The sequence below is a fragment of the Oncorhynchus keta genome, unplaced genomic scaffold (assembly GCF_023373465.1).
Source record: "Oncorhynchus keta strain PuntledgeMale-10-30-2019 unplaced genomic scaffold, Oket_V2 Un_contig_6244_pilon_pilon, whole genome shotgun sequence".
NCBI classification, from domain to species: Eukaryota; Metazoa; Chordata; class Actinopteri; order Salmoniformes; family Salmonidae; genus Oncorhynchus; species Oncorhynchus keta.
Window position 1 is genome coordinate 1,976,557 of NW_026288751.1, and position 25,141 is coordinate 2,001,697.

The window sequence follows — 25,141 nt, forward strand, 5'->3', positions numbered from 1 at the left end:
ACATTTCCTTCTAAGGGTCTACATTTCTCCCTCAATAAGCTGTGATGAGCGCGATCATGTGAATTGCTGTGAGCTTGAAGAGGAACACTATGGCATCAGTCTGATCAGCAACAGCCTGTTTAACATTCAACAGCCCTGATCTCCTCCTATTTGGCCTGGTGTCTGAGGGTGAAATTACAGTGTATTTTCCCAAAACTGCCTTTTTACATAATGACAGACCGCAACAGGCAGCAGTCACATCTGAACCAATGAATAAAACATTATCTTTCCAACAGGGAGTGCTTTGTATTTCTGAATGCTCAAGCTAGAAGCCTGGTTGACAGGTTTGTCTTTGATGATCGTACCCCACTTGGCCAAACAATACTGGCCTAATTGCAAACACTCATCAACTGGATGTGTACATTATCACAAGAGAGCTGTCAGAGAGCTGTCAACACAATGGTGTTAGTACATCACATCCCCTATTCAAATCAAATCAAATTTATTTATATAGCCCTTCGTACATCAGCTGATATCTCAAAGTGCTGTACAGAAACCCAGCCTAAAACCCCAAACAGCAAACAATGCAGGTGTAAAACAGAGAATACACTATTTAATATGTGTGTACACTGGTCAGTGTAGTCTGAAGAGGGTTGGATACTCAGGCTCCTGAGTGGCGCAGTGGTTTAAGGCACTACTTCTCAGTGCTAGAGGCTTCACTACAGACACCCTGGTTCGAATCCAAGCTGTATCACAACCAGTTGTCATCGGGAGTCCCATAGGGCGGCGCACAATTGGCCCAGCGTCGTCCGGGTTTTGCTGGTATAGGTTGTCGTAAATAAGAATCTGTTCGGACCCACATAACGAGGGGGGCCACACTGACCCACATAACGAGGGGGGCCACACCGACCCACATAACGAGGGGGGCCACACCGACCCACATAACGAGGGGGGCCACACCAATTGCAGTAATTAGCTCTCATCGGGACCAGTTCTTCTTAGTGTTTCCAGTAGATAACACAGCCACAAAGTCAGATTCCACAGCGACAGTCTAAATTGGCATTTTGGTCTTAATTTAAGGTAAGGCATAAGGTTAAGGTTAGGTTTAAAATCAGATTTTAATAAAATGTATAAATGAGCAGGGTTTAGCCATTATGATGACTTTGTCGTCACTAGTTAAAACAGCCACAGAGTCAAAGGGCTGAAGTCACGATGCGGGAGAGAGAGAGAAGGGAAACTGGCATTTACCCAAATGTCTTTAGTCTCAAATGCTTTCATTTTATCCCAGAATCTTAAAGCTACTTTGAGTGTTTAAAGGAAAGAGTTGACAATACAGGAAGACATACTGTACTGTTTCGCAGTCATCATCCACATCCTCCCAGGCTACTCACATGAAACCTCTGGTCCACCTCATAGTTGACTGCCTTCCTGAAATCCTGTCAGCACAAACACCACAGCAAAGGCAAGACATGGATACAGAGGGAAAAGATGGCAAGCAAACAAAACAGCCAAATTTGAGATACAAATTAGTCAAATTATAGGCCATTCCAAATTAAAAAAGTGACTCATGCTGTCTGGGTGTCTGGAGATTCAACCAGTATCACTGTGATTAAGATAAGATAGTTGACAGTGATTTGTGGCAGAGAGTTGCTTAGAAAACCGAGGGTAGAGTAGGGGAGTGGGAATCTTAGTCCTTACCTTCTGAGCTACCAGGAAGGTCAGCCTGCGGATGCCATGTTCAAACAGCAGGGATTTCTGGGGAACGAAGACAGAGGAAGAGAAAGTGTGAGCAACTGGCAGGTAGCATAGCGGTTAAGAGCGTTGGGCCAGTAACCAAAAAGTTGCTGGTTTGAGTCACCAAGCAGACCAGCCAATTCTTTGTTGTTGATGTGCCGTTGAGCAAGGCACTTGACCCCAATTGCTCCTGTAAGTCACTCCGGGTAAGAGTGTCTGCTAAATGACTAAAATGCCAATGTGTACAGTTGTATTTCCTGAAAGGCTCATCTGACCTCTGACTGGGTGAACTCCCGGAACATGGCGGCCAGGCCGTCATCGTCGATGTCACTGTCAGTCTTAATGGCCACGTTGAGGATGTGAACGGGCTCATCTTGGATACTCTGGGACACAAACACATGCAGGCAAACCTCAGTCATACAATTAATAGAGAAAGTAGTCACAACCAAAATTATTGGCACCTTTGATATTGGGCGCGTTCCTCTGCCTGGGTGTTGCAGACACCTGCCAGATTTACAAAGCCTAGATAGGTATTTTATGTATCAGCTAACCACATATATGTTACAGCAAGCCGTCAGCTGATGTCTGTCGTTGACGTGGCACGCAATCAATGGTTGATCCATGCCACGCCTGAGCACGGGAACGCAACCAAAGATGAGCTAAAAAAATACATGAAATAAACAATACATACACTGAGCTATATTGTAAGCTCAAATTTGTTTAGAAAAATGTATTATTTTATACTAATACAATTGCTCAGAGAAATAGATTTTGTTTAACAAGTAATACTTTTTTTCTCCCAAAACCCCTGTTTTCAATACTCCAGCACCTTCCCCTTGCGAGGATAACGGGACAGACTTTTTCTAAAATGTTTTATGAGATTGGAGAACACATTGGGAGGGATCTTAGACCACTCCTCCATACATAATCTTTCCATATCCTTAGTCTGCACTTATGGACTGCCCGGCAGGTAGTCTGGCGTTTAGGAGCGTTGGGCCAGTAACTGAAAGGTTGCAGGCCCCGCACCTCACTGATTCGGAGAGGTTGGGTTAAATGCGGAAAACACATTTCAGTTGAATACATTTAGTTGGACAACTCATTATGCATCCCTCTTTCCCCCCTTTAATTCAAACCACAGGTACTGAAAACAGGTGCCAATCATTTTGACCGCTACCTTTAAGAAGATAAACTATTACTTGTTCTGCAAACTCTTTCTCTGAGCAATTGTATTAATCTCTTTAAAATAAATTACATCCAACATCGCTCAGTATTTCTATTATTTTTTTTAACAGTCTTTGTTGCGCATCTTTATCAAGGGTGCCAATCATTTCAGTCGTGAATATTGCAACTATGTGAAGAAAAGCAAGGTCATTCTACTTGTAGCAGTGAACAAAGGGCTCTCCGTCACAATACTCTAGTGTTGCAATACACCTCAGAATCAGTACTAGCAGAACGTTCTGACCTTGGTGTCTTCCTCTCCATAGAGCACAGGGTTCCCTCCCTCTGGGAAGGTGGGGCTGTGAGGAGGAGAGTCAGAGAAACAGCTCATCACGTCTTTAATGTCCCTGAGGGATTGGAAAGGACCACGGTTAGACACCACACAAACAGACACTTAAGGTAAAATCTAAGTATTACAGCTCTAATTCAATAATGCCATTTCCCAATGTGGGATAATAATAGTTATAATGTAATGATTTTGAAAAGGTGAAAAGAGCCCTCACCTGGTGAACTCCTGGAAGGAACGGAAGGAGACCATGGCTCCCATGCGCTGGCAGGGTGGGGTGAAAGAGTTGTCCAGGAGGACGTCACTCACGCTGCCCATGTGCACCATGCCGTAGTGGTTCAGGTTGGAGGAGAATGACATCCTGGGATCACAATACAGACAGCCATTAGACAGGGGTCCTGCAGCAAACACATTCACTCACCCACCCAGAGTAGGACAGAGCCCATTTCTAGCCCAAAGGAGAGTCACCTTTAAGAGCCCCCACCAGCCACTTCTATCACACACCAGTATTTACCATCTGTGATAAGCTGCTGGGACAGAAGGAACATCGACTCCTCATTCACTTCCAAACCAACAGTAATATAGCACCATGTTCTCAGAGATCAGTGAATGACCATCGGAATATAAGAACTAAATGTGCCTCTTATAGATCTGGATGTAATACTCATGGAGCAGCCAAGCAGCCATGTTCAAACGCTAAGTGGTACTGTAGATTATGTGGAGGAGCACATCTGTATAATGTTAGTGGACATGGAAGCATTGTAGATGTTCCCCTCAGCCAAACATAGAAGACCCAAAAGCTCCCCCAGGTGTTTTTAGTATTCAGAGGTCCTCCTCTCCCCTCCACACAGAGGCCAAGTCCCCTTTTAGAGAGGTTAAGCCCAGAAGTCTGTTAGCCCACAGAATGATATATAGCCTAGAGGCTGCTATAGGGCCCAACCTGTCCACAGAGTCATCCGTATCTGGAGGTTTATTCTCCTCCGTTTTAGAGTCATCCTTTGTTTTATCATCCTGTGCTTTAGTGTCCTGTATTTTACTGTCCACAGACACAGGCTTAAGTAGAAGAGGCAGGGCAGACAGTCTCCTGAGAGGACAGGACAGTAGCAGGCAGCACACATTCAGAACACAGCTAACAAAGCAAAACATGACAGCCGATCTCACACAAAGCACTATTTGATAACATTTTGCCCCAGAATATTAAAGTTAATGTACATGTAGTCAACATCTTTTGACTCCCAATTTCTCACCGGAAATCGGCACAAGATCCATGATTTGCATACACACAATGTAGCGTACATACACCGACAATACACCCACAGAAAGACAGAATCTCAGTATGCTGCATCATGCCATGCTGTTACCATTGATTTAGTAAATGAGCTGTGATCAAACATTCAGCTCCAATTGTAAAAATCTGATTTATTTTTGGAATAACTTTTAACACTTTACAGAACAAGCAGTATAGCCAAACATTTCAATGCCCAATGTTATCTTGCCACAAGATGCAATCCATCTATATATAATCTACACCCACACTGAACAGAAATATATACGCAACAATTTAAAATATTTTACTGAGTTACAGTTCATACAGGGATGTAAACAAATTTGCACACAATGAGAAAAATAAGCTTTTATGTGGATATGGAAAATGTCTGTGTTCTTTAATTACAGCTCATGAAGAAAAAATAACACTTTACATGTTGCGTTTAAATTTGTTAAGTGTAAATGGTAGAATTACAATTCAATTCTAAATGTTGCAGGCATTAAGGCTTTCAGTAACGTTTCTCTGCAGATTGTTGACCATGCTGCTTTCTAGTCTAGAGCGTCTCAGGTCTACCAGAGGAGGCTGGTGGGAGGCGCTATAGGAGGACAGGCTCATTGTAATGGCTGGAATATAATAAATGGAACGGAGTCAAACGTGGTTTCTATATGTTTGATACCGTTCCACCCATTCCAATGAGCCCGTCCTCCTAGAGCTCCTCCCACCAGCCTCCACTGAAGTCTACATATTGGTTGCAATAAGAAGAATGTGTACTATACCTGTTAAGAGTTGGGATGTTCCCTCTGCAATCAAACAACACTGATTGGTTAGTTAGGCAGGCATCAGTTTAAGGAAGCAGTCAGGGCTCAGAGAAGTGTGTGTGAATCATACAAGTGTGAGACTACGTATTATGGATATGGTTGGCGTCTATTATGGTACATTTTGAACACTGTTAGAATTTGTTAGGTTGTCAGGAGTAACACATGACATAGGCCTTATGGTTGACTTCAAGGGCTTCATGAACTAACAATATATTACAAATGGCAGGCAGCACATGGCCTGGATGCTCAGTGGTGTCAGACTAAGGATCATTACAAATGTATTGTCTCATAAACATACACATTGCACTCTAGGATTGATCCTCCAGAAATGCAACAGTAGTCCTAAACCTCCCTAGAAGCCTATTCTTTGGTCAGGGTATTGGTTCAGTCCCGAGGTGGGAGACATGCACACAGCTAGCTTAGTTCCAAAGAGGAAGCCATTCATGGTTGGTTAAAGCAACTGGGTTAAACATTTTAAAATAGGTTAAAGCAGGTGCCTGCAACAATCTGAGCATAGCAGTCAATGGAGACGACCCCTCATGTCTGAGGGGGTCAACACACTGGATCACAGTTATTTATCAGCCATATCAAAATGTTACATGGGCACAACAGCAAGAAGCAAAGACATGATCATCCACAACATCACACACAGAACATCTATGTGTCTGGGATCAGTAACGGGCAGTCGACACAAACGCTGAACATGTACAGTACAAGTCCTGAGTCACTCTGGTTGTGTGTTACTGAAACAGATCAGAATACGTCAATCTTGTAGTCATCTAGTGGACAGATCGACAAAAGTGGACTCTTATGCTGACAGGAGACTAGTTAGTTTCCACTCACACATTTTTTTGTAAACCAGAGAAAGTATTTGAGCTCTCACAGAACACCTGCTTTTACACATGGAGTGTTTTTCAGGGGTTGAACACAGTGGACTGTGGGTACACGAAGCATGGCACCATGGATGAGAACTGGACCCTTGTGGAGATGGTGAAAGACAGTACCCTCCTGAAAACTCTGGTCTCTGTTAGTGCTCATCTCCCATGTAGAACCACCTCCCATATAAAGGGCATTGGGAAAGTATTCAGACCCTTTCACTATTTTCACGTTTTGTTACAGCCTTATTCTAAATTATTTAAATTGTTTTCTTACATCAATCCACACACAATAACCCATAATGACAAAACAAAAAAGGTTGACATTTTTGCAGATTTATAAAAACTACAAAAACTGAAATCACATTTACATAAGTATTCAGACCATTTATTCAGTACTTTGTTGAAGCACCTTTGGCAGTAATTACAGCCTCAAGTCTTCTTGGGTATTGTGCTACAAGCTTGGCACATCTGTATTTGAAGAGTTTCTCCCATTCTTCTCTGCAGATCCTCTCACGCTTTATCAGGTTGAATTGAGAGCGTTGCTGCACAGATATTTTCAGGTCTCTCCAGAGATGTTCGATTGGATTAAAGTCTGGGCTCTGGCTGGGCCACTTAATTAGGACATTGAGACTTGTCCCGAAGCCACTCCTGTGTTTTCTTGGCTGTGTGCTTAGGGTCCTTTTGGAAGGTGGGGGGGTGAACCTTCACCCCAGCCTGAGGTCCTGAGAGCTCTGGAGCAGGTTTTCACCAAGTACTTTGTTCTGTTTATCTTTCCCTCGATCATGACTCCCAGTCCCTGCCGAAAAACATCCCCACAGCACGATGCTGCCACCACCATTCTTCACCATAGGTTTCCTCCAGACTTGACGCTTGGCATTCAGGCCTGTGCCTTTCCAAATCCAATCAATGTCCAATCAATTGAATTTACCACAGGTGAACTCCAATCAAGTTGTAGAAACATCAAGGATGGTCAATGGAAACAGGATATACATGAGCTTAATTTCAAATATCATAGCAAAGTAACCAGGGACCAGGTAACCAGGTAACCAGCAAAGAAAACTTATGTAAATAAGGTTTCTGTTTTTAATAAATCTGCAAGTCTAAAAACCTGGTTTTCGCTTTGTCATTATGGGGTATTGTGTGTAGTAGATTGAGGAGGTAAACAGTTCACTTAATACATTTTAGAAAAAGTCTAATGTAAAAAAGTGAAGGGGTCTGAATACTTTCCGAAAGCACCGTAGAACCACCTCCCATATAGAACCATCTCCTGTGCATGTGTACATACCGGTTGGGGTGAGAGGTAGGCAGCATGAACTGGAACTCTACAATGCAGGTGTTGTCCTTCAGCTGTCTGTGCTGGACGCTGTTGAGCTCATAGGCGATGTAGGCTCTACGTACGTACACCTGGGGTGGGGAACACAGACACGAGAGTTAACACAGTAGAGATCTGGCTACAGTGGAGGATTGTCTCCTTTAATCCCCTGAAATGTCCCTCTTAGTTCATTGGCAAATACGGTTAAATTCTCTGGGCAACCAGCTACGGTGGCTTTGAATCCAAAAACCACGATCTGCTTCCTCTCACCTCCAGGGCAGCCATCCGGACCACCTGGTTACTGTGGTAGAAGAAGTTGGGCAGCACATCAAAGATGGACGTCTCAGACAAGATCAGTTTCTACAAAAAACGAGAGAGAATTCAGAATCTTGAAAAGGCTGTGAAAAAGTAACAAAGATCCTCAACATACTGCCTTCAAGCAATGCCAATAAAAAGTCAACGGCCATGGTCCCTACCTGCAGGTTCTCGATGCAGAACTGGTGTCCATACATGTCGATGGCAGAGAGGAAGATGGACTCCACCTGGTTGTGGCGGAGCTCGTAGGACGGGAGGTGGGAGGCGATCAGCACCTGAGGAGGAGACGGACGGGAGTGAGAAGATGACAACTCTACCCTGGTCAATCACAATAACAGGAAGAGACCCTTCAGAGAGACAGGAAGTGATGAGTGCTGACCTGGCGGGCGCGCAGTGCCACCTTGGCGTTGGTTGTCTTGCTGAGCTGGGTGAGCTCTGTCAAAATGGCCATCAGCTCGTCAGTCAGGGTGGGGTCACGACCACACAGCTGGTCCTACAACACACACAAACTCTGGTCTTAGACAAACAGGAAAACACAGTCAACTGTGTCACACAAACACTTAGGAATTAATCATGACCAATGTATTTCTAAAGGAGGGAAGGACTTACAATAAGCATGGTGACCAGGAGGTTCTTCTTGGTGACCTGAGCATGTGAGAAGATGTAGTTTAACACGTTGGCCATGTCGCTCTTGTTCTCCTCACGCAGTGTGAACACACACTTGTCGTAGTGTCCTGGAATCACACACAATACAGGATTCTGAGGAAAACGAAAATCAACCGGAGCTCAAAGTAAGGCGCAACTGAAATGTGTGTTGTCTAACAGTGCCCTCACATGGACAAATAGAGCAACTGCAGTCCTGAGAGAAGACCTTTTGAATCCTATTTATAAATCAAAGACCAACAGGACTAAAAAAACCAAGACTCATCCTTTCCTTTCCCCCCTATACCAACCCAGGATACCCATTGCTTAACAGCCTGCAGATGTTTGCAGTAGAGTGTAATGTTCCTCACCATGCTGGAACTGGACCTCTACTTTGAGGTACTGTCTGAGCAGGTCCATCACCACAGCCTTCATGTGACCACGGATGCCACTGCGGTACCTGGACACAGAGACAACATGGACATGGTTTGGTACAGAGAGAATCTGTGTGAACACAGTATGTGTATTTATCATCAACAATTTAAATCCCTGAAGCTGAGAGCAGGACTCACTTCTGCACCAGCTGTACAATGCTCTGAGTGTTCATGAAGAACACCTCTCTCTCCGACTTCCTGTTCAGAGTGGCAGCATGACTGTCCAGGATGTTGGCAATCTGGACCAAAGAACAATCAGTCTGGTGTATTCCCAATGTACTCTCCATATAATCAGAAATAATGTAATAACCAGCCTGAATAATACAACGTGTGTGTGTGTACCTGCTGACTGGGGAACTGGCAGAGCACAGAGGTAATGTTGCTGGCGTACTGGGCCATCTCCTTCTTGATGCATTTCTCTACAGCGAGGGGGATCCGGCCTGACACACTGGTCATAATGTCCTGCAGCTCCAACAGTGGCAGGGAGGGGTCCCGAAAAGTCTTCATCAGCCTTTCCACCCATTCCTTTAGCTGGGGAAACACACAATATTACCAATTTAAACAGATTCATGTATGAACACAGAATATTGGAGTCTTTTGTTTTTACATCTTTGGGCGTATACTAGTGTGTGTCTGTGTGTGTACAGTAGTAGTGCACAACTTACCTTTCCACTGAAAAATGGTTCGGGCAGGCAGAAGCCACTCATGATGTGCACCAGGTGGCCCAGGGTGCTGTGGAAGACCCTGTGGAGCTTCTCTCCTCTCAACGCCGCCGCCTGGATGACGGGCAGGGCCCCGTGGTGCAGCTCCGCCTGAGAGACACGAATGTTAGAAAATATTTCTAAACTCTCACATGGAATGTTCTGTACACCTTATCCATATTTCAGGTACAAAACACAAAAGGAGCATATTTAGTCAAATATTTCTAAATCCCCCCCAGTGTCAGACACGCCCTGCCACACTGACCTGTTGTACCCTGCCAGGATCATCCAACTGCAGCTTGGCGATGACACAGCCAGGCTCCAGCACGGCACCGGGTCTCTTAACATAGTGGATACAGCCAGACACCAGCGCCGTCAGAGTCATCACCATCTTCATCACCTGAAACAGACACAAACACACGGTTTACATGCCTGTTCACTCCATTAATGGAGTGTGACCATGGCCAAACCACATCTCGCCTATATAACCAAACCTCAACCATATGTCTCACACACCTCTATCTCAGCGTAACACTGGCCAGAGAACACGTGTCCCCCGTCCTCCACTGTGTACTGGATGAGTTTCCCTGCTGAGGGCGAGCGAAGCAGGGACGGGTCGTTCTCCTTCTCAAACACACACGTCTTGTTCCCAATGGTGATACGGTACCTGGGAGAAATTCTCTTTCAGTCTATTGCCCAATTCTAAAATCAACCCCAAGCAAACGCCTCAATATTACTTTTAATAAAAGAACGCATTTATTCTTTCTGTCCATCTAGCCTACCGGTCCACCTCCTCCTTCATGTAGGTGGTGTAGCTGCTGCCGTCGTAGGAGAGCAACAGGCCCCCGTCGCTGAGGCGATGAACGTCCACCTCGGCAGCGGTGCTGTTCATGATGACCACGTAGGAGTTGGGGGACTGACGCGTCACCTTCAGACAATACTTAGTACCCTCATAGATCAACTCCACATCCACGGTGTTGAGAAGGGTGTGTGCGGGCAGCACCTGGCCTCTGCAGAGGGGGAGAGAGGAGAGAGAGATGGTGTGTGTGTGTGGAGATGTGTAGGGTCATAATCAATAGCAATCCCAAAGTGACCGGAGCACTGCAGCTTCTCTCTGGACTAAAGTTGTAACATTCTTCAATGCTTAAAATAGTGCCGACCTTTCTAGAGAGTGCAGGAAGTTGGAGACACTGTTCCTCAGGTTGACGTCAGCCACGTGGAGAGCCCCGCTCACTATGCCCAGCATGGTGTCAGGACGCTCTGCCTGCATCTTCTCTGAGATGAGCCTGTCAAGCCAGCCTGTGTCAATGGTGTTGTGCTGGAAGCTCTCAGTCTCCAGCAGCTTGATGAGGTACTCCACTGTGGTCCTAAAGTCTCCTCTGATAGACAGCTCCTTCAGGGCCACCACCATGTTACTACACACACAGGAGAGGTGTTACCATACATCATTGGGTTTACTGACAACACAACAAACTTTACATGAGTATTTCTAATGTGTGTGTGTGTGTGTGTGTACGCGTGTGTACTCACGAGATGGCCTCCTCTCGGTTCTCTCCCCAGGAGAAGCAGTGGCCAAACTGGGAGTCTGCAAACTCATGCAGGCCTCCGGCCGCGGCCACACTGAAGTATCCCCACACATTCTTGTTACTGCGGAAGTTCAGCTCCTGCACCGTGCCCGAGCTCGGCTTGAAACCCTCATCCGGGTTCTCACTGGTGATGCGGGCAGCGATGACATGTCCACGTGGGGAGGGGGCCGTGGACAGACCCTCAAAGTCAATCATAGAGTCTCCCCAGGGCTGGACCCCATACATCATTCTGATGTCCTTAATACGGTGCAGGGGGATCCCCATGGCAATCTGAGGAGGAAAATCATTATAGTCTGTAGAACTAAGAATATTCTGTCAAACGAATTGAAAAGTCCAATGTTTAAAAATGACATGATCATTATTAACAATTTTATCAAAGAAAAATGTCCCTTTTATTTCCTAAATGGTAGCTAGGGTTTTATTTGGCTGACAAGAGGAACATTGTATCTTGAATGAAAGATATTTTTCTCTCACTTAGAACACGGTTATGAACTTTCTCCTATGGACTCTTCCTGCCTGGACTTGTGTAACTCAGGAGTCAAAGCACTGTTGTATCCCATTGTGGTCTGTACCTTCCTGCCTAGTGAGATTAGATTGTGTCTATGCTGCAGAGAGATTGACAGAGAGCAGATCCCTCCACCACAGCACAGACAGACGCCAGCCTTCTTCAGCAACAGCTCTGTCTAGATGCTGCGGAGTAGCTTAGCTCGCTCTAATCTAGCCAGTTACCATGGAGACAGAGGCCTGGGATAAAACACCTTTGAGAACAGTGAAGTGTGTCATCAGACGTACAACAGACTGAACATGAGCAGGGCAGGACACCACACACGTGTTTCTTTTACTATCCTTGTAGGGACCAAACAATTGATTCCCATTCACAATCCTAGCTTCCCTAACCCTAAACCTAACACCTAAGCCTAAAATACCCAAACTGTCCTTGTTTTACCATCTTTGTGAAGACTTCTGGTACCGATAAGGATAGTAAAACCAAAAAGACACAGACCTGTAGCTGTGCAGCAGGCAGGTTGACGTCGGCCACCATCTCAGTACAGGGGTGTTCCACCTGCAGACGAGGGTTGAGTTCTAGGAAGTAAAAGCTGCCGTCTTGGCTGTAGAGATACTCCACTGTGCCAGCACTGACGTAGCCCACCATTTTAGCCAGCTTCACTGCACACTGAGGAGTGAGGAATAGACACTCAGTCACAATCCGGCAACTTAACCACATGTCAACAAGTCCCTCTGGTCCTAGTCTCTCTCAAATGAAACATATTGGCATAGCTCTTCCCATCCAAAAGCACAAATTGTGCCATACCCTCTCCATGTCCTCAAAAACGGCAGAGGTGGAGATGGTGGCGGGCGCCTCCTCTATGATCTTCTGGTGTCGCCGCTGTACGGAGCAGTCCCTGCCGAACAGGGAGATGGCGTTGCCGTACTGGTCGGCCAGGAGCTGGACCTCCAGGTGACGAGCGTGTTTGGCCAGCTGCATCACGAAGATGGGTGAGCCTGGAACCTCGGTCTGGACCTGAGGAGCCAAGGAGAGAAGGCATCATAATCATACTGATCACATAGTTTAGATAATTATACACATACTGATCATGTATTTCAGCTCTTAACCTTCTAGTGATACTGGAATTAGACTGGACTTCAAACCTGTCTGAAGAGGTTGGGGAAGTCATCAGCACAGTTGACTTTGCGGATGCCCTTTCCTCCACCTCCCTCGGAGGCCTTCACCATCACGGGGTAGCCCACCACCTCCGCAGCCTTCAGTCCTGCCTCCACATCATGGATGCAGCCCAGCTCATACAGATCAGGGGGAACGTTGATGATCCTCTTCTTCTGGTCACTCTCTGTCCAATCCACTGTGAGTCCTGAGACACACACAGGTTGGGCGGTAACCAGATTTCCATACCATTCCTGTACCATACCAGTGTGTTTGGTATTACCGGCAGGGGCTCCATTTCTTTCACCCCTCACAAATGCAAATGCAAACAAAGTACTAGCGAATTCCCATAGCGGACGCTAGTCAAATGCTAACAAAGTACTAGCGAATTCCCATAGCGGACGCTAGTTAAATGCTAACAAAGTACTAGCGAATTCCCATAGCGGACGCTAGTTAAATGCTAACAAAGTACTAGCGAACTCCCATAGCGGACGCCAGTTAAAGTGATAACAAATGCAAGCGAACATAAAATAATTGCAAGCACAGAAATCCCAGCTCATGAAGTTATACAACTAACTCAAAGGGCACCTCGCACTTCATCCAGGATGGGATTGACCGTCTCTGCTGTAACCAAGAAGATTGATCTTGCAAATTAGCCACATATAGGTAGCAAGTTAGCAAACCAAATGCTTAGCTGAAGCCCTGAGCTGGAAAACATTTATTTGGCACATCTTAGATAGTTAACTTAAAGTTATAAGATATTCAGCTGCCAAACATTAGTAGCTAGTGAATTTCAAGTATAACTTGATCACCTTTCTCACACTGGTTCATCACATCACAAAACTTCTGTTTGCTCTTTGAGACAAACATCATGTGACTGGCTCAATTAGATTTTTGTGAAAATAATCATTCAACAAAAATATATGCACTGTGTGTAGTGTATTTCAATATATCCCGGTATACCGCCCAAGTCTAACACACACACACTATGGGAGCCGTCTGACAACACACTTAAGACATCAGAAATATCCATGCTTATTTATAAAACCCTCTTCGGCCTCACTCCCCCCCCATCTGATATATCTACTGCAGCCCTCATCCTCCACACCCAACACCCGTTCTGCCAGTCACATTGTGTTAAAGGTCCCCAAAGCACACACATCCCTGGGTCGCTCCGCTTTTTAGTTCGATGCAGCTAGCGACTGGAAGGAGCTATAACAAACACTCAAACTAGACAGTTTTATCTCCATCTCTTCATTCAAAGACTCAATCATGGACAATCTGACAGTTGTGGCTGCTTTGTGTAATGTCTCTACCTTCTTGCTGTTGTCTGTGCCCAATAATGTTTGTAACATGTTTTATGCTGCTACCATGTTCTTGTTATGTTGATACCATGCTGTGTTGTCATGTGTTGCTGCCTTGCTATGTTGTCTTAGGTCTCTATGTAGTGTTGTGTTGTCTCTTGTTGTGACGCGTGTTGTCCTATATTTATATATTTTTTATTTTTTTATTTTTAATCCCGGACCCCCGTCCCCGCAGGAGGCCTTTTGGTAGGCAGTCATTGTAAATAAGAATTTGTTTTTAATTCTTAACTGACTTGCCTGGTTAAATAAAAGGTTAATGAAAAATATATATTTTTTAAACAGTGCACAGACATACCTGCTCCACTCCATGGCAGGGTAGGTATGCCAGCTGTCTGAGCCACGATGGATGAGGCAATCTTGTCCCCTAGTGCCCACATGGCCTGGCTAGGAGGACCTGGAAGTGGGAGCAGAACACATCTTACAGGCCAACTCATCCACAGGCCAGGGGGGCTAAAAGCAGTATCCATGGCTCTGTGTGTGAAGAAAGACCTAGACTCAGTAGAAAACAGTCTTACCCATGAAGGCAATGCCATTCTTCATGAGTAGCTCTGGGAGTTTAGGATTCTCTGAGGCGTGGCCCCACCCAGCCCATACAGCCTGGAGACACAAGACAAGAATTACAAACACTACAAGTTCAAATACAGATTTCAAGAAAGTTCAATCATTATTTAAAAGAAGGTCTACTCAAGGCCTAAATAAATAGTCTACCAGTACCTGCACAGGTATTCGCTTGGCAATGTCCAGAATGAGCTCCACGTTGGCATAGTTGTTGTTATTGGTCCCTCCTGGCACCGGCACATAGTGGTCGGCCATCTTTATGTACTCTGTAGAAGATAGTGGAGTGAAAACCATTTCGCTCTGCACATAAGATAGCATGTATAACAGTCCAACATTTAATCTGACCTTTTGTCTCTCAATATCATCTCATCTAAACCATCAGTGTCAAACTATTTACACATGACAGCACTTTCAGAATGCACTGCCTTTCTACACCATCAGACAGAGCATTTTCTTCTGAACTAGGTCATGCTTGGCTGTTCAGTGCATTGCAGGACAAAACCAACAGACAGCCTGCTCTGGTCCATCCCTGGGAGCCTCGAGGGTCTGCTTGTTTATTAAGCAGAGTTAGGAGAGGATGGTAGAGACTAGTCACTCTGCTGTTACTAGTGGTGATGCTTCCGTAATGTAAAGCACACCTGCATTGGCCTTCAGGTCCTCGGGGGTTACCATGACGACAAAACGGATGGCGCGCTCGTTGCGGAACATCTCGTAAGCCCAGCGGCGGATGGAGCGCATGCACTTAACCGCCGCGATGCCATTGTTGGCAATGAGGACCTGAGACAGGAAGAGATGTGAGTGGGGGACTAGTCTCTGAAATACTCTGTCAATGTGGTAAAACTTAGACAACAGAAGCTAAAGAAGCCCTGGTATTACCTTCTCGATGACCTTATTGCCTCCGAAGCGGGTGACGAACTCGGCGGGGGAGGCCACAGTGAAATCTCTCTGCAGGTCGATGCGACGGCGGTCTCGCCCCTGCTTGACCAGGTGCAGCCCAGACATGCTTGGTCTGTGTGAACAACTAACATTATTTCCGCATTAAGAGTGTACAGTTGATGAGGTTCACCATTTCCCAGCATAAACATAACAATCTATCATAAAAATGTACAGTACCAATCAAAAGTTTGGACACACCTACTCAGTCCAAAGTTTTTCTACATTGTAGAATAACAGTGAAGCCATCAAAATTATGAAATTACACATGGAATCATGTAGTAACCAAAGTGTTAAACACGTCAAAAATATATATTTTATATTTGAGGTTCTTCAGAGCAGCCACCCTTTGTCTTGATGACAGCTTTGCACACACTTGCGTTTCCACGGAGGGAAAAAATAAACTAGGCTCCACCCACAGAGAGAGCCAGTGGGAGGATGGGGAGGAGGAGCAGGCATCCATTCACCCAGGAGGGTGTGGCAGAGGCAGAGCCCCCAGTCTGCGTTTGGCTGGCTGCTGTGGCCTGACACTGCACTGTTGCATCATGAGGATTATGGGGAGATCTGTGCTCTCCTCAGCAGGCATGCTACATTCAGACAGAGGCTTCTGAATGAAGCCCCCCAGAGAATGGCACTTCCCGTTAGAGCTAAACTGAGCTCCCCCCTGCCCTATAGGAGAGAGCGGTGGGGGAGGAGTCTCCCCTCCCACTGTCCAGTTTCACCATCAACGCTCACATCCCCTGAAGCCCAACCAGACATGAGAGGGCAGCTGTGGAGAGCTGTGAGACGACAACTGATCACTGAAAAAGGATCAACAACAAAAATATGCCTCCTTTGTCAAACTGGCACATCATAAGTCTGAAAGCTCAGTCAACACCAAATAGACTGTAGGTAAATACTTTGGCATGATGTTTAGTTAAACCTAACTTGATATCTGATATATAGTGGGGCAAAAAAGGATTTAGTCAGCCACAAATTTTGCAAGTGGTAAAGTAAAGTAAGCCTGTAATTTTCATTAGGTACACTTCAACTATGACAGACAAAATGAGAAGACAAAAAAATCCAGAAAAATCACACTGTAGGATTTAATGAATTTGCAAATTATGGTGGAAAAATAAGTATTTGGTCACCTACAAACAAGCAAGATTTCTGGCTCTCACAGACCTGTAACTTCTTTAAGAGGCTTCTCTGTCTTTCACTCGTTAACTGTATTAAAATGGCACCTGTTTGAACTTATCAGTATAAAAGACCTGTCCACAACCTCAAACAGTCACACTCCAAACTCAACTATGGCAAAGACCAAAGAGCTGTCAAAGGACACCAGAAACAAAATTGTAGACTTGCACCAGGCTGGGAAGACTGAATCTGCAATAGGTAAGCAGCTTGGTTTGCAGAAATCAACTGTGGGAGCAATTATTAGGAAATGGAAGACATACAAGACCACTGATTATCTCCCTCGATCTGGGGCTCCACGCAAGATCTCACCCCGTGGGGTCAAAATGATCACAAGAACGGTGAGCAAAAATCCCAGAACCACACGGGGGGACCTAGTGAATGACCTGCAGAGAGCTGGGACCAAAGTAACAAAGCCAACCATCATTAACACACTACGCCGCCAGGGACTCAAATCTTGCAGTGCCAGACGTGTCCCCCTGCTTAAGCCAGTACATGTCCAGGCCCGTCTGAAGTTTGCTAGAGAGCATTTGGATGATCCAGAAGAAGATTGGGAGAATGTCATTTGGTCAGATGAAACCAAAATATAACTTTTTGGTAAAAACTCAACTCGTCATGTTGAGGACAAAGAATGCTGAGTTGCATCCAAAGAACACCATACCTACTGTGACGCATGGGGGTGGAAACATCATGCTTTGGGGCTGTTTTTCTGCAAAGGGACCAGGACGACTGATCCGTGTAAAGGAAAGAATGAATGAGGCCATGTATCATGAGATTGAGTGAAAACCTCTTTCCATCAGCAAGGGCAATGAAGATGAAACATGGCTGGGTCTTTCAGCATGACAATGATCCCAAACACACCGCCTGGGCAACGAAGGAGTGGCTTCGTAAGAAGCATTTCAAGGTACTGAAGTGGCCTAGCCAGTCTCCAGATCTCAACCCCATAGAAAATCTTTGGAGGGAGTGTAAAGTCAGTGTTGCCCAGCAACAGCCCCAAAACATCACTGCTCTAGAGGAGATCTGCATGGAGGAATGGGCCAAAATACCAGCAACAGTGTGTGAAAACCTTGAAGACTTACAGAAAATGTTTGACCTCTGGCAATGACAAAGTATTGAGATAAACTTTTGTTATTGAGCAAATACTTATTTTCCACCATCATTTGCAAATAAATTCATTAAAAATCCTACAATGTGATTTTCTGGATTGTTTTTCTTCTAATTTTGTCTGTCATAGTTGAAGTGTACCTATGAAAATTACAGGCCTCTCTCATCTTTTTAAGTGGGAGAACTTGCACAATTGGTGGCTGACTAAATACTCCCCCCCCACTGTACATTATAATTGTTTTCTTTCTATCCTACCACCAAATGATTGCCAATAGGTTAATATAGGAGTGTGTACACTGCTATTGTCCAACCATGGCATGTAACCCGAGGTGTATGAAAGAGTTAGGCCTAGCTGACAGGTGAACAGCAGTGTGAATATTTACTTCCTCAGGGTATTAGACCACTAGAACACTAAAACCTTACTGCTAGAGTGAGTGTAGGCCTGACTCTAACCAGTCTCTATTAGGGCTGGCACAATCACCGTATAACTGTAACCGATGATTATGGATGAAAACCAGCATTAAAATAAAATAACCTTGACACCATTTACGTATTCTAAAAAAGCTGACTGAAGACTGGACAGCCGGGCATTTGTGAGGTTGAGTCCGTTTCTGCTTTAACATTGACTCTAAAAAAGGGCCCCCCAACTGGTGGCCAAATTCAGTGATTTTACACAGGAAACTTGAGCGTAAAAAGAAACCAGCAGCGTTACAGTTCTTGACACAAAGCAGTGCGTCTGGCACCTACTACCATACCCTGTTCAAAGGCACTTAAATCTTTGTCTTGCCCATTCACCCTCTTAACGCGTCTCCTCCCCTTCAACACTGAATGAAGTGAATTTAACAAGTGGCATCAATAAGGGATCATAGACTGACCAGGTGAAAGCTGTCACAGAAAGAGCATGTTCTAATGTTTTGTACACTCAGTGTATGTGACCATACACAAACATAAGCAAGGTTTGAAATGAATATGTTCTAGTCAAATATAATATTTCATCACATTGTAGAGCAGGGATCAACTAGATTTAGCCACAGGCCAATTTGTTTTCAGTGGATTGTCGGGGGGCAGGAACGTCGTTGCAAATAACTTATATACTGCAAATTGACCGCAAGAAGCCTAAATAAATACATTTATATATTTGGGCTACTTGCGGTCAATTTGCAGTATACAAATTATTTGCAGTATACAAATTATTTGCAACGATGTTCCTGCCCCCTGACAATCCACTCAAAAGAAGAAAAAAGTCCACCCACAGCTGAATCTAGTTGATGATCTCTGCTCTACAACATGATGAAACTTTGTTGCTCCTTATTGAAACAAGCAAGGTGTTGTGGTTGACACGTTTTCGGTTGCCTAGGCAACACACCCCTCCCTGCAGCAGGAGCACATGCAGTCAGGCGCAGATAATATAAGAAAATGTGTAATATAGAAAAGTATATATCATCGTTTTTATTCAGTGTTATAACGGTGACAGCGATCATTTGCCTGACCAATAACGTCATCAAAATTCCATGACTGTCACAGCCTGTCTCTATTACAATTCCAACAACAACCCAGGGCCGAGGCAGGCATATACTCTAGCTTAACCTCACTTAACCATATTCTTCCTGCCAGCACCATATTTGCCACTTAACCATACAAATCAAGTCTGATGTATACCACACTCATTCACAACTTCCATTCTCTACAGCCTAGTCCCAGTAGCTGTAAGAAGAGCCACTGAATACAAAGGAGAGCTGGTGAAACCAGGGAGAGCTCTGGGCTGAGGCTGCTGGCAGAAGGACAGCAGGGAGGCCAGTCCTCCCAGAACACACAGCTCCTCTATAGCAGGCAGGCAGGGTGTGAAGCTGGCCCGGCCACGTTTTTAAACACACACAGCAGAGAAGAGGGAGCCAGCCAGGGGGTTAGCACTGAACTGAACCCAGTGTTCTCCTCCTGCTGCCATTTCAGAATACTCCCCTCCAGACTCATCTGATGAAGACAGGTCTGTATTGGAGGTTTCTTCCTCCCATATGACTGGGGGAAGATTGTTGCTGCAATCAAAGCTAGTGCAGTACCATCTTGCATAATCTATTGAGATAACGGTAGCCTCCGTAAAGACCATGTATGATTAAACACTTGTGTGGATGCCATGCCTGGATACACAATACAAACCAAAGAGAGACTCAGGTAAAACAAACAAGAAAGAAAAGCCTGGGTTCTGACCTCATGTGGGGTCCGTCAATGTTATCAAAGCCCATCTCGTAGCTGCTGTTCTCTGAACTGAGGCTAGAGGTGGGGGATATGGAGCGCTCCTTCTCCTCCAGGCCCAGCGTCAGGTCTGGCTTCCCCAAAAACTCATCCTCAGAGTTCTCCTCTGACACAGAGCCGATGATAAAATTGGAGTGCAGCACGGCCAGGTTCGGGGCAGCAGCCTTATTGGCAGGCGCATCCTGCTGTGCCATGGCTGGACTGTCAACACCCTGGCAGGCTGTGAACACTGGAGGGAGAGGGGAATCAAAACCACATGTATTTATAAAGCAGGAGATAGACTGAGTACTCAAGTCGTTCTGTAGCTCAGTTGGTAGAGCATGGCGCTTGTAACGCCAGGGTAGTGGGTTCAATCCCCGGGACCACCCATACGTAGAATGTATGCACACATGACTGTAAGTCGCTTTGGATAAAAGCGTCTGCTAAATGGCATATATTATTATTATTATAAGTCAGGCCACAGCGTGATGACAGGGTCATCCTGTCATGGGCTGCTGTTAGTCAGACTTCATCAGTGAGTTGAGTTGCACAACAATTATGCTGACGCTACATTCATATTGCAAAAAGAATGGTAGATATCAAATACCTCCCAATCCTTCTTAAATAAAGTGCTTACTGTAATATATCTCATAGCTACAACAAACTCCAATCCAAAACCACGTAGTCAACTACTGCTAGTTGACTGGTTTGAGAGGCATGGTCTGTCTTGACATTAGTCTTTGTAACTGCGCATGAGCAGAGCAACCAGAAGACAGACACACCTTATCAGCAGCAGTTTAAGCTGCTGGACCTGAAAAACAAGCCCAGCACCGCAGACATAATTTAAGTGAAGGTGAGTGAACAGCACTGATCAAAGACATCAGGGCTCTAACAGCCTGGTATCATAGAGAAGACATAACATAGTAAATGTAAATCCGGGACACTCAAATTAGTATGATATCTTACGTTTGATATGGTTACATAAGAAAGAAGTTTACTTAAGACAAGACCTAAAGTAGGGTGATTGTTCAGGGTGGATAGGAAGTTGCGTGTTCAAATCTCATCCAGGACAACTTCAGTGTTTTAGCTTGATTCCATCCTAAATACACAGTGAAATGATTGAACACTCTTGCAGTGTTGTCACAATACCAGTATCACGATACTCTGAAGTATCGCAGCAAGGAAATAAAACATGAAGCAGATTTTAATTTCTTGAGGAAAACAGTTATAATGTTAGAAACACAGTATTTTGTCATCAAAAGTCACATTTGTTTATTTTGCAAGTTATAGCACCAACAACTTTACATGAAGTATGTTTTTAATAGGACCCGATTTTTCACCAACAGAAAAATTGGTCTCTAAAATAAACAAGAGATGCTCAATTAAGTTCTGGGTCCATAAATGTTGAGAAATTATTATTATTATTATTGAAAGAACTTCAAAAAGTGAACTGCTGTTTGTCATTTATTCAAAAAAAGTACTTGTTTAAGAACTGACCCACAGATGTCTTATTAAATCATTTTAAGAGTCTGCTGACTTCCACAGGCTTTAAACTTCCTTTTAAGAGGAATTCTCAGCCATCTGCAATACAGGTATGACTGAAGAATGAAGCAGGTGTTTATCATGGGCCTTCCTACACTGAAAACAGCAGTCCGTTGTCAACACTGATTAAATCAGTAGACCTATATCAATCTCTCTGAAAATACCACAAGTGTCATTAGCTTTAAAAACAATTCAATCCATTTTATTTGATCATATTTTGGACCAGAGTGAGGCTATTGCTCCACTAACCTACCTTTTGTTCCTGCAGTGAGGAGGACTGATCTTCATCTAATGTTTTCAGAATTTATCTGGAGATAGTCACCAAAAAGGCTACACATTAGAGAGTCAAATGAATGGCTCTTACCAATGCGATTTGGTAGGCTACTGACGAGTCACTCACTTTAACGTCTGCCTGGAAAGTCCTGATGGACTTCATATCAAAAACACTAACAATATCTTTCATTTACTTGTCCTGTTACGATACCATAGACATAACTACATTGTCAAGTTTGCAGTTTGTAAATCAAATCACTGTAAGCCTACGCACCAGCATTTCGTGGCTGCATAGGAAACCCGCAAAAGAAAATAAATGAATGTGCCAAAAAACAATAGGCTAAGTGGATTTGGAATCATTGTTACTACATTATACAGGACTCATAGACATTGAAAGAACATAATGCCCTCTCCATCCATGTAAAGAAATGTGACTGCATCCACAGCGTACACACACACACCCAGCTATAGTGAAGCGTGACAGACAGCAGACTGTCAAACCAGTAGTGTTTCTATGTCATCGCTCACTTCGTGATAGATATATATATATATATATATAATATGACATTTGTAATGTCTTTACTGTTTTGAAACTTCTGTATGTGTAATGTTTACTGTTCATTTTAGTTGTTTTTCACCTTATATTCACTTTGTATGTTGTCTACCTCACTTGCTTTGGCAATGTTAACACATGTTTCCCATGCCAATAAAGCCCTTGAATAGAATTGAATTGATATGCATCAATAGATCGCTAGAAGATGCATATCGTTCATCCTAAAGAGAGATGGCTCAGCTGACGACTTTGACTTGCGAATCGAAAAGTAGCCGAGTTAATTCCCATCATTCATTCAAGCGGGAGAGGGTTTTGCTGACTTTTTTCGGCCTTGCGAAGTGGACAAAGTACACGGCTGAAAAGTACCCATAACTAGTAGAAACCACTGCCCAACCCTAACTCATAGCCTAATAAACATTAGCCACAAAGAATTGACATTTGCAGCATAGTTCACAAACGGACATTTGCAGCATAGCATACGAATTGGATGATTAGCCACATATTAATACATACCATACGAACTAAACGAAACATTGCAAACTAAATAGAGTATTCCGGATTTATGTTTACTATGTTACGGCTACCATCGAGTCCATGTTGACTAATGATGGGGAAATAAATGTCTCCCCTGCACCGGCCCAAAACTGGTAAATCTTATGGATGGGAAACCTATGTCGAGCAAAGTAACAAACGTTAGCTAGCTAGCTACAGTAGCTACATCAAACCATGCTAATAAATACTAATTGTGTGTCGCGTTATGGTTTAACTACGATAATCAAAACGCCTTCGTCGCAATACAAATATGGTGGATGTGAATGCGTATCATATAAGAAATTGTTGGTTACTGACATTTGTAGCTAGCTAGCTAGCTAGTCAGACCGGCATCTTACTAGCTAGCACAGTGGCATTCAAGGTGTAGTTATATACAGGCAGCTAGCTACTTAGCGTTATACTGTACACAGACAGTCAGTGTACTCGTAATGAGCTTAAAATACTCACCGTGTGAAATAAACCGACAAGCAATCCTGGATATTTTATCCCAAAGGATGGGTGATTATTTATTCACTCTGGTTCAGACATGTATTTCCAAACAAAATCACACTATGATGACCTAACGCAACTACAAGAGACGTTTTTGACAGCAACGAATGGTGTGATGCGAAGATGGGTTACTTTTGGCCTCACGCTGCAGCGGAGGACCAATCGGATTGCGCGACGATTTCAGGAGGAGGGCAGAAAGAGCCATAACTGGAACTGACTGGGAGGAGGTGTGCCCAATGAGAAAACCTTTGTACTGTCCCACGTGTTTGGTCCAGTATGGCCTGGGGTGGTATACTACGTAGTCGAATCAATGGGTCAAAAGTACCCAATTGTCATACATCAGTAAAAGTTTAGATACCTTAACCTGCAATCCTTTCAAATTCAGTTGGGCAGTTAGGCTCCTGCAAGAACCCCCACCAACTAAGGAGGTTCCTCAATTAACCCCACCTCCTATGGGGTTCTTGAAACAACCTTTTGGGGGCCATTTTCAGTGCCAAAAAAAAATGTCATTTTAATCCATAGAGACGTGAAGGAGAAGCTCGTCGGATGTGGCTAAGATTCTTCAAAATGTTTTGAGTGTATGCCAGCTGAGGTTATATGATGCAACTGTGTTGACGAACATGCACCCAAATCCCCAAATTGCCTTGTTAGGGTGAAGGAGACAGAGGTGGTGAGAAAAAGGGTTGTCCAGTGGGTCTCCTATTTGGAGGCAGTGAGAAGAGTGGAAGGAGCAAGTGGCATTGAAGACCCAATGGTAATTGAGACTGCATCAGTGAATATTTATTGGCAATTAAGAGCTCCTCCTGAGACCCAGCAATACATTTTTGTCCATCAGTTCTTGGTCATATCTCCGAGGCCATACAAGCCACTGTTGTCCCTTTGAGATTACAGTTTTGTATTTTCTGTGATAATAAGTGTGGGGGTGTGACCCTGACAACTTTAGAAAATGTTATTGAATGTTGAAAATAAGTGTGCAATTATTATTTATAATTTTTGTGTTTGGTATATTCAAATTGTTTCCAGTAAGTGAATATCTCAGGAATAGTTAAGTGAGTTGCCGGGACAGTGTAATATGTTTTTCACATTAAATAAGAGCTAAATAAGAGATTATCAAGAAATGTCCTCTGTAGTGGACACCCGGATGCTGCAATGTCGGCTGGAGTGGTCTAAAGCTCACCGCCATTGGACACTCGAGCAAGGGAAACGCGTTCTCTGGAGTGATGAATCACACTTCACCATCTGGCAGTCCGAAGGACTAATATGGGTTTGGCAGGTGCCAGGAAAACGCTTCCTGCCCGAATGCCTAGTGCTCACTGTAAAGTTTGGTGGAGTGGAATTAATGGTCTGGGGCTGTTTGTCATGGTTCGGGCTAGGCCCCTTAGTTCCAGTGAAGGGAAATCTTAACGTTACAGCATACAATGACATTCTAAATGATTCTGTGCTTCCAACTTTGTGGCAAAGTTGGAGAAGGACCCCAGTTTCCCCCCAGTTTGGGGAACGACCTTTCCTGTTTCAGCATGACAATGCTCCCGTGCACAAAC

The 25,141-nt window shown here is 44.3% G+C and overlaps 1 protein-coding gene across 6 annotated transcripts in view; it reads right to left on the reverse strand.

The window, feature by feature from the left end:
• Positions 1-23,705, reverse strand: part of LOC118391362 (acetyl-CoA carboxylase) — a 50,445-nt gene extending 26,740 nt beyond the window's left edge. Inside the window, exons 1-31 of one of the 6 annotated variants that reach the window (XM_035782694.2) lie at positions 23,559-23,705; positions 20,168-20,441; positions 15,629-15,761; positions 15,391-15,529; positions 14,909-15,018; positions 14,710-14,791; positions 14,490-14,588; positions 12,821-13,038; positions 12,483-12,692; positions 12,174-12,344; positions 11,115-11,440; positions 10,745-10,999; positions 10,367-10,594; positions 10,101-10,251; positions 9,850-9,984; positions 9,549-9,695; positions 9,226-9,414; positions 9,022-9,122; positions 8,821-8,909; positions 8,417-8,541; positions 8,187-8,300; positions 7,969-8,082; positions 7,763-7,852; positions 7,466-7,584; positions 5,261-5,284; positions 4,158-4,301; positions 3,435-3,578; positions 3,176-3,278; positions 1,989-2,096; positions 1,678-1,734; positions 1,371-1,415 (exon numbers count right to left, since the gene is read on the reverse strand). In XM_035782694.2, the coding sequence (XP_035638587.2) occupies positions 1,371-1,415; positions 1,678-1,734; positions 1,989-2,096; positions 3,176-3,278; positions 3,435-3,578; positions 4,158-4,301; positions 5,261-5,284; positions 7,466-7,584; positions 7,763-7,852; positions 7,969-8,082; positions 8,187-8,300; positions 8,417-8,541; positions 8,821-8,909; positions 9,022-9,122; positions 9,226-9,414; positions 9,549-9,695; positions 9,850-9,984; positions 10,101-10,251; positions 10,367-10,594; positions 10,745-10,999; positions 11,115-11,440; positions 12,174-12,344; positions 12,483-12,692; positions 12,821-13,038; positions 14,490-14,588; positions 14,710-14,791; positions 14,909-15,018; positions 15,391-15,529; positions 15,629-15,761; positions 20,168-20,406 (4,209 nt within the window). In that variant the 5' untranslated portion in view covers positions 20,407-20,441; positions 23,559-23,705. Of the gene's footprint in view, positions 1-1,370; positions 1,416-1,677; positions 1,735-1,988; positions 2,097-3,175; positions 3,279-3,434; positions 3,579-4,157; positions 4,302-5,260; positions 5,285-7,465; positions 7,585-7,762; positions 7,853-7,968; positions 8,083-8,186; positions 8,301-8,416; positions 8,542-8,820; positions 8,910-9,021; positions 9,123-9,225; positions 9,415-9,548; positions 9,696-9,849; positions 9,985-10,100; positions 10,252-10,366; positions 10,595-10,744; positions 11,000-11,114; positions 11,441-12,173; positions 12,345-12,482; positions 12,693-12,820; positions 13,039-14,489; positions 14,589-14,709; positions 14,792-14,908; positions 15,019-15,390; positions 15,530-15,628; positions 15,774-20,167; positions 20,442-23,558 lie in introns of all 6 variants that reach the window. The other 5 variants (XM_035782693.2, XM_035782696.2, XM_035782695.2 and 2 more) reach the window with 5 other exon arrangements.
• Positions 23,706-25,141: the final 1,436 nt, after the last annotated feature.